The 12,910-nt window shown below is 35.3% G+C and overlaps 1 protein-coding gene across 5 annotated transcripts; it reads right to left on the bottom strand.

The window, feature by feature from the left end:
* Positions 1-1,177: 1,177 nt before the first annotated feature.
* On the bottom strand, positions 1,178-10,749 carry LOC132186206 (probable plastidic glucose transporter 3). Of its 5 annotated transcripts, none has more exons than XM_059600059.1 (15): positions 10,489-10,749; positions 9,292-9,436; positions 8,670-8,775; positions 8,500-8,567; positions 8,284-8,416; positions 7,907-8,006; positions 7,641-7,753; positions 7,404-7,497; positions 6,566-6,719; positions 6,329-6,472; positions 6,164-6,237; positions 3,084-3,172; positions 2,487-2,601; positions 1,671-1,855; positions 1,178-1,523 (listed from the first exon to the last, which is right to left on the bottom strand). In XM_059600059.1, exons 2-14 carry the CDS (start codon positions 9,380-9,382, stop codon positions 1,673-1,675), a joined length of 1,464 nt encoding a protein of 487 aa, XP_059456042.1. In that variant the 5' UTR covers positions 9,383-9,436; positions 10,489-10,749; the 3' UTR covers positions 1,178-1,523; positions 1,671-1,672. The 5 variants fall into 5 exon arrangements, with proteins under 5 accessions (XP_059456042.1, XP_059456043.1, XP_059456044.1 ...); XM_059600060.1 differs by lacking the exon at positions 10,489-10,749 and adding an exon at positions 10,404-10,476; XM_059600061.1 differs by lacking the exon at positions 10,489-10,749 and adding an exon at positions 10,214-10,219.
* Positions 10,750-12,910: the final 2,161 nt, after the last annotated feature.

A 12,910-nucleotide genomic window follows, 5' to 3' on the forward strand; every position in this document is an offset into this window, starting at 1 on the left:
TAGAATTCCAGGTCTCAGGTACTGAACTTTTGATGTTGTCTACATGTGTTGCTGTTATTTTTCATTGAGAAAATCTGCTTTTTAATTATGTGCATTGCATTTTTCATTCAAATATCAGTCATTTAATTGTTTTTTGCATAATAGAAACTTATGCGTAGATTTTATATATATCTCATTAACAAATTTTTAGTATAAATTATGTACCAGGCTAGATTTCTGTTGTGGTATGCTATTTATTACCTTATAATTGCTCTTTCCCTAGTTCATGCTACATTTTATCTTAAAGGAGCAAGTTGGATGAGTTTTTTCTTTTTCTTTTCCCCCCCCGGATGAGCCAATTTTGTTCTAACCAAACAGAACAGAGTACAAGCTGTGTAAAATAACTGCTACGCATATCAAAATTAAACTAAAAATAAGTACAAAGTACTAAAAGATCAAACAGAACAGAGTACAAGCTGTGTAAAATAGCTGCTATGCATATCAAAATTAAACAAAAAATAAGTACAAAGAACTAAAAGATTTAGATAGATTTTAAAAGATTTTTCTGCTGATGTATCTGCAGGAAGTAAAACAGGCATTAGAGTTGATCGGTGGGTGGCAAATGATTGATGTCTGCGTTGCGCTGGAGCTTCTGTCTCCTGTTTTTGAAAGTGAAGAGGTAGGGCTGTGAAAGATAAGGCCTTTGTTTAATAATTTTCTCAGCGACTCTCAAAGAAATCATACATCTCTGTGTGCGTCAATGGCTTCATGCACATACATGTAGCGATTTCCTTTGGCTTCTTCAACTGATATTTTAAAGGGGTTAGTTTTGATTGATGTTACCTCGTCACCCATTTTACCGATGGTCTCATAGAAATCTTACCTTTAAAGAAAAGAAGAATTAGATGTAATATTCCATTATTGACATTTGTAGGTAATATTTAACTCATTTTATTTTAAAAAACCATCTAATTACATAGCACGCCCCCTCTTCTGATAGTCTCTCTACACATCCAAATTCCCAGCCAAATCCACGAAGCTGAGGCGAAGACAGTTGCATTGAGGAATTTGAAGATTTATCCTAGTCAGCCCCAATCACCCAACCAAGTTTCTAAAAGAGAGCTCTATCAATATCCCATGTTACTTTGGCTGACAATGAGGCTCCCGGGATGTGAACAAAATCAAAATATATTGGGGATTGATATGATTTTCTTATTTTTCAAATCATATGCATCATGCAACATGTAATAAATATGCTCTCCGCAGTGAAGGGGCGAAGGTCTATTAAAAATGATTACATGCCTTTTAACATATATTATTTTAATACACACAATTCAGGTCTATCAGGTATACTACATTTCCTCAATAATTTCAGTAGGAAATAACATCAATGTGCTCACAAAAAAAATTAATTGAATAATTATAACTACATGATATATCTTCCTGAGTGAGCACCCGATGAAAGTGTCATTTCCAATGTTCGAACCACAACTTCGACAGAACGGATGTAAATGGTGTAAGAATATAAATATCCATTTATCTGTCTGCAGATCAAAACGATTTTAGTGGACAAAGTTAGCATCAATCAGAATTAAGGGGATACCATGTTTCAGCAAATTTTGTTTTCTCAACCAAATATGTAATCATTTCAGAATTGGTAGTGATGATGTAACTGAGCAAAAGGTACGTACCTCTACTCGGATGGAAGAAGTGCAATTTCAATTTCTTGGAGTGATTTTCCTTTTGTTTCCAAAATACTGCTCTTCACAAAAAACACAGCCACCAAACAAAAGGCAGCAAAGATCGAATACAGTATTTCTGCCCCTAGTTGGTCCAGCAAGGGCAAAAACAATAGACCAACAAAGAAATTTATCACCTGTTGGGGGACACTAAAGTCAATTAACAAGATGGCACCTGAAGTTCATGGGCCCAAGATGTGAAAATGATTGAGATGAAAGCAAAACCAAAAACTCCTAGGTACATGCAAACCTTTTACCTTTTGGAACATCAAAGTATTTTTTATCCTTAAACGGACATCATAGTACTAAGAGCGTTTCCAAAAACAAGAACAAAATATATATATATATATATATATATATATATATATATATAACCAGATTATCTCAAATCAATAGTCAGCAAAGTGAGATTACCTGCTTCATGCACATTGCGGGTGCATACACTACAACGAACCATGGAAAATCTCAGTGTTCAAACATCATATTCCCATTCTCAGGTGGTCAGTTTTAAAGTCATTGTTTTTTTTTTTGTTTTTTTTTTTTTGCCATCCTCAGACTTTATTCAACACCTACAACAATAAACAATAAACTAGCCTATTGGCCATAGGGATATTCCACTAGAAAGTCCTTGTGTTAATACTTTGAAAAATGCTCAACAATAGAAATGATGAGTACGACGAGCTCGAGTTTAAATTTCATTTCAATCAAAACAGATAGAAGTTATCTGCCTACAAAACCATGACAGGAAGAACCACAGAAAACAATTACCCAGTGCACAGCCATGCAAACTGCCATTGCTTTAGCCCTAATCCGGCCAGGAAGTATTTCTGAAAGGAGGAGGCCAGGTACTGGACCAGCGCCAAGAGCAAACATGAAGACAAATCTGTGCATATTCAATCTTGTTTAGCATACTTTGCAGAGCATACCATGATATTGACAAATCAATGTCTTCTAAATTTATATGTTTAATCTATATAAAATGTGCATAATCAAAAAATGGCGGAGTACTTTTTACATATATATGCACCAATTCCAGAAACTTATGTTTGGGACCTTCTTAGATTTACTGTTCAGGTAACGTTCGAGAAGTTTGGTCTCTCAAGCATGTGAGTACATGCCTCACATCATGCTTCAATCTCTACTGGGTAGTACGAGATTGGATCTATCATAAAACATTATCCTATTGGAATGCATTCACTTTAATGCTTCAATCATCACAAAATAACTAAAAGTTGCACTTTAGAGATCCAAAATATATTCATCAAGAAGAATCCTTAGCAGATTTAGTTGTTTTCATTTTCAGTTTTCCCTTTCCTGTTGCCTTTTTTTATTGTTCATCCAAGTTGGAAGCAATTGATAACTCACAGTAGCATGCCACCAATAGATAGATACAATGCCGCAGAACCTGATGTGAAAGAACTTGCTCCAATTACTTGAAGTCCCATTGACACTACCTAAACCAACAAAATTTGTAAAACACGGGTCAGATAACATGAAAGTTCATGGACTACTTAATGCAAAACAGAGGGATGAAGCTGATAAACAGCAAACATACATTAGGTAAGACAGCATACAGTTGAAGAAGACATAAATTGACAATCTAATAGAAGTCAACTAGGGAGACCTTGTTCAAAAGTGGCCCTCTTTCATCTCAAATTTGTCACTCTTACAAATAAACAGCAGGCAGCATCAAATAATATATTAAAAAATTCTACAATATCAGAAATTTGGAGTTAGTGATAACTATGCACTCCAAAAAATTCAAAAAACAGTAGAGCAATATTGAGGTTGTCACCCAGATATCACGAGTCAAAACAAAACTATATTTCGGGCCTAAACTAGTATCTTGGTCATCATAAAAACATCACCACCTGTCCTGACAAGACTCTACAATTCAATAAAATAAGGTTACCCTAAAGGGTAGCTCAATTGGTTGGGAACAACACCTTATGAAGCAGACGTCACCAGTTCGAATCTTCCCGTGTTAATTATACAACTCACATCAGTAATGGCAAGCATCTCAATAAAGACACTGAAGAGCCATTCATATTTGAAGATAATAATGATTAGATAGTTGAAGAGATCTCACAATAAATTGAATACAAAACGTTAGAAGACGTATCGTTAGATAGAATGTGAATAGTTATAACCACTTATAATTGTAGTAGAAGTTGTATGGTTATAGAATAGCTACAAATATCAATACAATGATCCCACTTTATTCATGGGGAGAAATATGTAATTCTCAAAACTTACATGGTATTAGAGCCTTCTGAAGGCACGACTGTTGTTTTTCTTTGATCCCCTATTATGTTTTCTTCTCAATGGCTAACCCACCATCTTCTAAAACTCCCTCCTCTTCGTCAACCACTGTCAAGTTCAGACAGTCAAATTCTTCCTCTACAATTTGATTGGAAATTTGAACGGATAAAAAAACATAGAGCACAACACCCCATCTTTTGTCACCTTTAGTGCAATTTCTTCATTTTCCTCTAGTACAAGCATGGAAGAGTAACCCATCTCTCTCTCTTTCATAAATTGGAAAAAAAAAATACACAATTTTCATCTTTCTTTTGATTTCCTCTTTGGTGATTTTCTCCACGATGAAGAGTATAGCATCTTGTTACCATGAACATGCCATTAAGGTATTTGATACGTATTGTTCAGGCCCTTCAAATCAGCCTAACATTTCTTCAAAGCCCCTTCGAGTTTCTCACGTTTACATCAAACCTTCCCAAACAAATACCGCAATCTCCGAATCTCTCTCACAATTTGTTGTTGAATCTACTTTGAATCCTCTTCACCTGAGTAAGCATTTTTCTACTATGTTTCCATTTTTCTTCTTTTTAGGTCATTTTTATTTCAAATCCATTTGACCCAGTCTCCCTCTAAACCTCTATTGCAAGCATATAAAACTTAAACTCCCAAGTGTGTGTTTGTTTCTTTTTGCTCTTTGTTTGTGAAATTTGATTGCTTCAAATATGGGGCAGCTTATAGAAAAAGTCGGTTTAGAGCATTATCATGCTCGGAAATCAATCTCTTCTCTCCTTTAGTTGCTTGAACTTCTCCCCCTCTGGGTAGCATCAAGATCAATTATGTTGTAGCTATCATATCATTATTCTCTATGGCTGCCATTGTATGTTAGGGTTCTTTGAGGTACCCACTATGTGGCGTCTAAACCTTGTTCCACTTGCCTTCCCAATATGGGTGAAGCCTATGCCATTCATCTCACTGTTGAATCAGGCTCTATTCTCAAGCTGGAAAACATAATTTTTGTGGGCGACTCCACCACCATCAACATTTCATGAACTCAACTTCTCCATTCCATCTGCTGGAATGTTGTTCCACCTTCTTGGAACAATGAATGATAAGGTCTGCACCCTTCAGCCTTTCGCCGAACACAGCTCCGTCAATTATTGTATTCCTCAGGTCCCCAACATTGTCTTCTCTATCCTCCTTTATGTTCAGACTCTGCGAGCTTAATAGATTGATGCTGCACTTTCTCCACTATAGAGTTTGTTTCTATCCAACTTTGTAACCACTTTTCTCCTAGAGACTATTGAAATTCCTGGACCATCGGTCCCTTTCTTTAGGTCTATCTAAACAGAAGACTTTGTAAGCAAGTCCTACTCATGAAGAATTAATTCATCCATCTTATTCGCTATCTACAACCAGATGTTGCTGACAAACTCTTGCAAGTATTCCAATTATGAACATCTATGGAAAATCTTTGGTCTTTCTTGCCCTTCAGAGGCTGACCCAATGTGAGTGCATTTCACCAGGCTCTGAACATCTATTGGATTCTAGCATCACCCTACCATCACCAATGGACTGTTGTCCCACTTTGGGCCTACATCTGGAATCATGGTGATTGTTTTCCACTATTTGGAGGTGTGTTAAATATCAACCTCTTGTTTCTACTCAGTTTATCACTCTTCGCTCCAAACTCAACTTTCGTCCCTTACCATTGAGTTTGAGGACGCGTGTTAAAGATACAACTCACATCAGCAATGACAAGCATCTCAAAGAAAACATTGAAGAGCCATTCATAGTTGAAGATGATAATCATTAAATAGTGAAGAGATCTCACAATAAATTGAATACAAAACATTCAAAGATGTATAATTAGATAAAAGGTGAATAGTTGTAACCACTCATAATTGTAGTAGAAGTTGTATGATTGTATAATAGTTATAAATATCAATAAAACGAACCCAACAATATTCATGGGGAGAAATATGTAATTCTCAAAGCTTACACCCAGTCCCCTTCCCCTAAGGGTAAAAAATTACTTATCAAAAAGACAAAAAGGTTATTCTCCAGGATATTTTTCTATTTGGAAAGTCATATGTGGACGTTTACACCACCTACATGTCCTTAGAAACCATAATATTTTTTACATTAATCCTTCCAGCCAAAAAAGGTGTTTATATCTCTGTACTTACCATGCCTGAAAAACTTCCAAGAAGAAGCGCCTTTCTTCCAAGTTTATCCATCAAGATCGTTGCAATTAATGACCCTAAAGTGGTATAAAAAATATGGTAAATAAGATGTTTGACAATACTCTCAACATCTGCAAGTAAGATACTTTGAAGTAAAGCCATTGGTACCCAACAAATTTATGATTCCCACACATATGTTTGCGAGATCTGAAGGCACACTGAAGCTCTTAAAGACAGTAGAAGAGAAATAGAATATAGCATTTATGCCAGATAGCTGTTGTAAAGCATAAAGGGTAGAGCCAATGAAAACCACTGCAAAATATGTAAGTTATAAGGAACTCATTTAGAACAAAGCATATAGATACCATGAACTAAAACTATGAATAAATGAACTGCTATATGTACCTTTGAAATAGCGGCCATAGAACAACTCAGAGAACTTTACCGTATCAGCCTCATCTCCCCTGTCAGTCCTTGACAATTCTGCCATGGCAGATTTGACATGTGGTCCTCCTAGAAGCTTCTCAAATTCAGCTTCAGCTTCAATACCTCTTCCTCTCTAAGCCAAGTTCAGAAACAATCGTGAGTATCCACATTGTTAAATCACCTTCGTTGGCTCAATGGTTCAAAAACAATTGTATATAGTTGCTCAGCTCTTCCTCTCTAAATCAAGATATTAATAGATTTATTATGAATGTATGCACGCACGTACTAAGGAACAGATATTAGGCTATTCACGAGCATAATGGAGGTTGAGGAAAGCAAAATAATAATAATATGAAGGCGAAAAATTAGTATGTATCCGGACCAACTGCATCCTTCTTTACGAGTGCATTCTACTCATATCTTGGACCTTATTAGAAGACCATCCACCATAGAAATTTTACTTGTTCAAAATATAAGAGGGTAATTTGGATAAAAAGGTTTATATAACTGTCATATAGTGCTACCCACAAAGCAATCAGCATTGAGAGGGTGGAGGCTGAAGAGAGATAAAGAGAGAGAAATGATTTTAAACAAGTCATACACATTTTACATATATTCATAGGATATTATGTCTGAATTTTTTGTTCAAAAAGAAAACTCATTTTTAAAATTGGTATTTGTAAATTTGAGTTATGATCCAGATCTCCAAGAGCTGCACTAACCGGGCAATCTGCAGCCCAGAACAAAGGGGGAAAATGTTGAAATCAAACACAAAACTGTTTAAGAGATTATTGATGTAAAAATGACAGCATATGACCTTGAAAAGCCAATGGGGACTCTCTGCACAGAACTCCATGCAAACAGCAAGTACAGCAGCAGGAACAGTAGATACCCAAAAACAAATCCGCCACCTGAGCGCATCATCAATGAAAAATACTTCAGATATTCAAATGGAAAATACAAAAAAATGGCTTAAAAGATGTTCATATAGTTTGGAACAATTTTATAAAAATCATAAATTTTCTAAATTACCATTACTCCGCGCATATCTTACCAACCAACTGTTTCCTTCGCTGGGAACCCAATAAAAAGAGCTCCCATAAGTCCTAGACATGTAGCAATTTGAGTGAAGCTCCCAAAAGTACCCCTTACAAAAGTTGGTGACACCTGCTCATGTTGATGAACCATAATTAAATATTTTTAAAAAAATAAATGAAGAAAACTTTTGCAGCAAATGATAAGCATATCAACCTATAGTCAAAATAGCTTAGAAAAAACTTCTAGTCAAAGTAAAACCAGCAACATTATCATTTGTTGTACCTCTGCCACATAGAGAGCAGCAACAGGTGGGCCGAGACCCATCCCGGTTCCGACAAATAACCTCCCTAGAAGCATACCCCACATACTTTTGGTTGTTGCGCTGCAAGATCATGTTTGATGAGGTTTTTAAGCTTCATACCATATAGACTAAGTGCACAAAATATTTGCAGATTATATAATTATCACTTACCGTGTCGCCGCAACCTTTAATCAAGAAATATATGAAGGAGGGGTAAAACAAAACCCAGCAAGTTCAAGAAAATCAAATTGTGGAAGTTTAACTGTTTTACGAGGTGGTTGGTTATAGTTGTGAAATAATCCATCCCCTGTAATATCTTTTATAGAACAACAATTAAGATGTGCCACAGAATGCAAACCTCATTGATGCACCAATTATCATTGGTAGAGCACAAAGTTGAAATGCCCTTCGACGCCCAATCCCATCTACAATCCAACCACTGAATAGAGATCCAATAAAGGCGCCTCCTAAACATGTACTCACCACTAGACCTTCGTTGACATGAGAGAACATATTAGATTAAAAAAAAAAAAAATCAAATGCATATAACAGAAAGATTCATCACATTAAGTACCTTCAGCCAAGGTATTCCCACTAAAGCCAAGGTCTAAAGAGATGCTTTCTAGGGTCTCATTGACTACTCTGCATTAAAAAGTAACAAAAAATATATATTACTTTGGTTCTCAAAACAAATCAATAAGGAGAATAAGAAAGGATTTTGAGTTTCAAATATTAGGGACATACGCAAGATGGAAGCCAAATAAGAACGAAGAAAGAGTTGCCACAAGTATATGTGGCAGAGAGCGCCTCCATGATGGGTTTCCAATGTCCTTGCCATTCAGCAAATGTACTAAAGCCCATATGAGAAATCAGCCAACTGTTAGTTTCATTGATCATAAAATATTTTTTTTCATGGAAACGAATATTCTTCTTACATTTGCTATGTGATATCACATATGAAGTGATGTATTTCATCTAATGAATTGTATAGACTTCAGTGATACTTGTTTTGGTTCATAATTAGACCAACTGCTACAACTATATTCCTTTCTTTCTCTCTTTTAGAGGAACAAAATTCACCCACTACAATGTATGTTCACTTAAACCTATTAATGATCATATGTTACAAATAATAAAACTCTCAAGTCCAGAGCATATATAATATAGCCACAAGTAGTGGGATAAATATCGACAAAAATGAGCGAAGGATACTCTAACATAATGGGAAAAGTATAATAAAAGAAAAAAGAAAAAGCCAAAATCAGAAGCCCATTCCCAACCAAAAAGTAAATGGTAAAATTGTAATTTAGTCTAATTTAAATTTAGAATAAAACATGAAAATGGTGATTAAGCAATTTGAAATTACCTGCACTTCCTTCTCTGTCAAAATCATTTATGTAATCCTTCGATGCTCCGCGTTTGAAAATCGAGGGCGCATCAACATAACGTCCTCTCATAGCAAAACTATCAAAATTTTCTCCCAAATTTGGGAGAGGATCTTCTACAACCAACTGCCACCCATATCAACCTCTAATAAATCAGATGATCAATGAAATCCTAATTGTTTTCTACCAATACCTTAATCAATCATAAATTTATAGCAGCAAACAAGTGCATTGGGAAATTAACACTCAAATCAAAGAAGAAATTCATTGGTGAAAAGTTATATCTTAGATCTTATACTACAGGATTTGACACGTTTAGTGGAATTCTGAGCTAATTTGATCCTATTACTGAATTTTCAAGTTGAATAGACCCAGATTCATACATACAAAGGCACACATGCATACATGCATGCATAAATCATACATGCCACAATACATACATACATACAACATACATATATATTCTTTTTTTTTTCGATGAACTTACATACATACATATTATATACATGCAGGTGAATAAGAACGAAGATGAAATTTAAAATTTCACAGATCAAATATCATATTTTAGATCTACAATAAAAAGAAATCCACATTGTGAAAAATTGTGCAATTGTACGCTAATTTCATCGTATATTCGTATTACTGAACATTCCTGTTGAAGGCATCTATATCGGGACGAAAAGTTGACGTGGGGAACTGGGAAAATTAGCTCAAAATAAACAATGTTCAACAGCAAAAATAAAATAAAAAGAGAGAAAAGAAAAGAAAATTTAGGATAAAATTTCGAAACGCGATCAAATGCGCGCGCGCACAGACAGCAATGGCCAATGAGCAAGAAAACTGAGCTTGAAAGCTTCGCCATTTTCAAGATCGCCAAAGAAACAAGCAAACAAACAAACTCACTATTTCGCTGCGAGACAATGAGAAAACAGAGAAACAAACGAAAAACCCACACATGAAAACTCCAATCAAAATGCGGAGCCCAATAGAAAGCATTACGTAGACGTACACATGTAGAGAGAGAGAGAGAGAGAGAAAGTGACAAATGACAATGCGGAGAGCGAGAAAGAGAGAGATGTGAAATTAAATTTACATTATGATATCAAAACTTGCAGACGCAGACGCAGAAAACGATCCAATTCAATCCAACAGCTACAGCGAGAGGGTAAGAGAGAGACCTGAAGGAGGAGGACGGGGCAGGAGGCTAACGTGCGCCGAGAGAAACTATTCAGTGTGAAGAGTCAGTGTCTGCTACTGGGAAAATCTAGGCGAGCAATTCCAAACAGTTTTTTGTTTGTGAGAGAGAGATAGAGAGAGAGACAGTGCTAACGTGCGCGTGGGGTTACGATAGTTGCTGCGCATTCGCATTCCAGCTTGACTTTTTCTTCGTTAATTGGCTGTTTTGTAGGGAAGAAGCAACGAAGACTCGAGAGATGTGTAGGAGCGCCAACACCTGTGCCTATTTTGTTGGGAGGGTATGGACGTTTTATCTTTCACACACGAACTTGGTAGATATATGTACCGGTGTTCAAATGAGGCGCTCATCGCTAACCGCTTATAATTGCTAATTGTTAATCGTTTTGGTAGATAGTTATAAAAAACTTCTAACCACTTAGAGCAGTGTCAGTTAGCGATTTTAGAGGTAGGGATAAGCGGTTAATAACCGCTAACCGCCTACCCTTATATATAACAATATAAAGATACATATTACATATTTTATATTAATAATAATTATAACCATTGTATATGACTGTATGTATGTGAAATATAATGTGGTATATGATATTTTGGATTAACCTTTATTCAAAAACATTGTCTGACCAAAAAACTAGGCACAGCGATGGCCCGAAACACTTAAAAAGCCCATATAACCGCTGGTTATTAGTTTGAATAACCGCTAACCGCCAGTTACAAAATAACCACTAACCGCCTAGGCAATTGTAGTTATTAAAAATCGATAACCACCCAAGGCGGTGCAACCCTAGATATATGATCATATTTAATTATATTCAAATTTAATTGCAACTAATTTCAGATTTGATTGTAATCTCTTACCTTTAGCTAATTAGATTTAATTTGATATTCCACCTACCATATTTGTATTTATGAGTCTTTTGTATGTTTTTTTAAAAAAAAAAAAAAAAAAAAAAAAAAACCTTTTAAAATGAATAACAGATTTAAGAAATTCAAGGCTTATCTTAAAAAACTTTTTTGTACGGCCACAGCAAAGACGAAGAGGCTGATAAATTACCCTTAGCAATGCATTAGATTTTATGTATATTAATAGTGAGAAGCTCATGTTTTGATGAAGACGGAGCAAGTAATAAGAGAAAATGATGCGAAGGAGGCAAAAGGGACAGCTCCTTGACATACAAAACAGCTGAAAAATATTGGAAAATCCACCTAACTTGAGCTTTTAGATTGTAGAATCAAGGGTCATCTTTTGTTTTCGCATGAGAAATTATTACTGATTTTAAATTGTTGATCCAGCTTTCCGGCTGGTGAGCAACTGAGATGTGATAAATTGTAAGAGAGAAAGACGTAAACAAATGAGATTACCGGAGCCGGCGGACAATGTGTTCTTAGAGAAGAGAAGATGTATGACAATGTGCTGTTAGAGGACAAGATGTATAGAAGGTATGTGGAAGAAAAGAAGTCAGGCTGGAGCTCCCCTTATATAGCCTCATTAATTAGAATTGTATTTATAGCCCCCAATTGACTCTCATATAATGCGGGATTCCTTATTAATTGTAGATACACACTTCAATCCCCAAAAATATAGGATCTCATGTGTAAGTCAAGATTGATTTAAATTTGATTTGCCAACGAGGTAGAATACTTGCTTTACACTGAGTTGCTTGTTTAGCGTCTTGGCTGATGGTTGGCTTCACCTAAAGTGGGCCTCTTAGGCTTTCCCTATCATAGGCCCAATACCAAACAAAAATGATTTTTTTCTTTTTTTTTTTAATTAAAAAAAAAAAAAAAAAAAAACATGATCGTGTTGTAGGAGAATTACGGCAACCTACTCATAGATATAAAATTTACCTCCTTTTTAATATTTTTAGTCAAAATAATCTTGAATCTACGTGTGCAGATATAAGAAACCTCAAATTTTCAGGTCGGAAAAGGGGGAAAAAATTAATTACGTTATCAAACCATCGTTAATTCATTGTGTATTTAGAAAATACAATTATACAAAGTGCATAGTTTTACATTACCAGATTTTCAAAGCCAATATATATATATATATATAACTGCACAAGTCTTAGTGTGTAAAGTGGGTATTTTACAACCCCTAATAAAAAGCTTACACTTACTTGCGCCTTTTTACTAAATAATAAAAAGAATGTCCACACACAAACAAAGCACTCATTCAAGAGAAACCCTCTGTTTCTCCATAAATGTGCCAATAGCCGCCAATGGTATCTGCTTTGTGTGATTGTTTATTTCATATGTTTGGTCTGATTGTGTCATGTGCAATTTATTCCCCATTTGTTCTTTTTCAATCATATGTTTCGTCATATATATATAACTCACGCATTGATACTTGTCCAATACTCATAATCGTAGGATAATTTGACAAAATAATGCTTAAACTTA

Source organism: Corylus avellana, chromosome ca7 (assembly GCF_901000735.1).
Source record: "Corylus avellana chromosome ca7, CavTom2PMs-1.0".
NCBI lineage: Eukaryota > Viridiplantae > Streptophyta > Magnoliopsida > Fagales > Betulaceae > Corylus > Corylus avellana.

Coding starts and splice junctions, on each gene's coding strand:
- LOC132186206 (XM_059600059.1), bottom strand. CDS start 9,382: ATGAGAGGACGTTATGTTGATGCGCCCTCGATTTTCAAACGCGGAGCA. Junction 7,754..7,906: donor CTGCTCTCTATGTGGCAGAG/GTACAACAAATG, acceptor CAACATGAGCAG/GTGTCACCAACTTTTGTAAG. Junction 6,720..7,403: donor GTCCCCATTGGCTTTTCAAG/GTCATATGCTGT, acceptor AACTTGGCTTAG/AGAGGAAGAGGTATTGAAGC.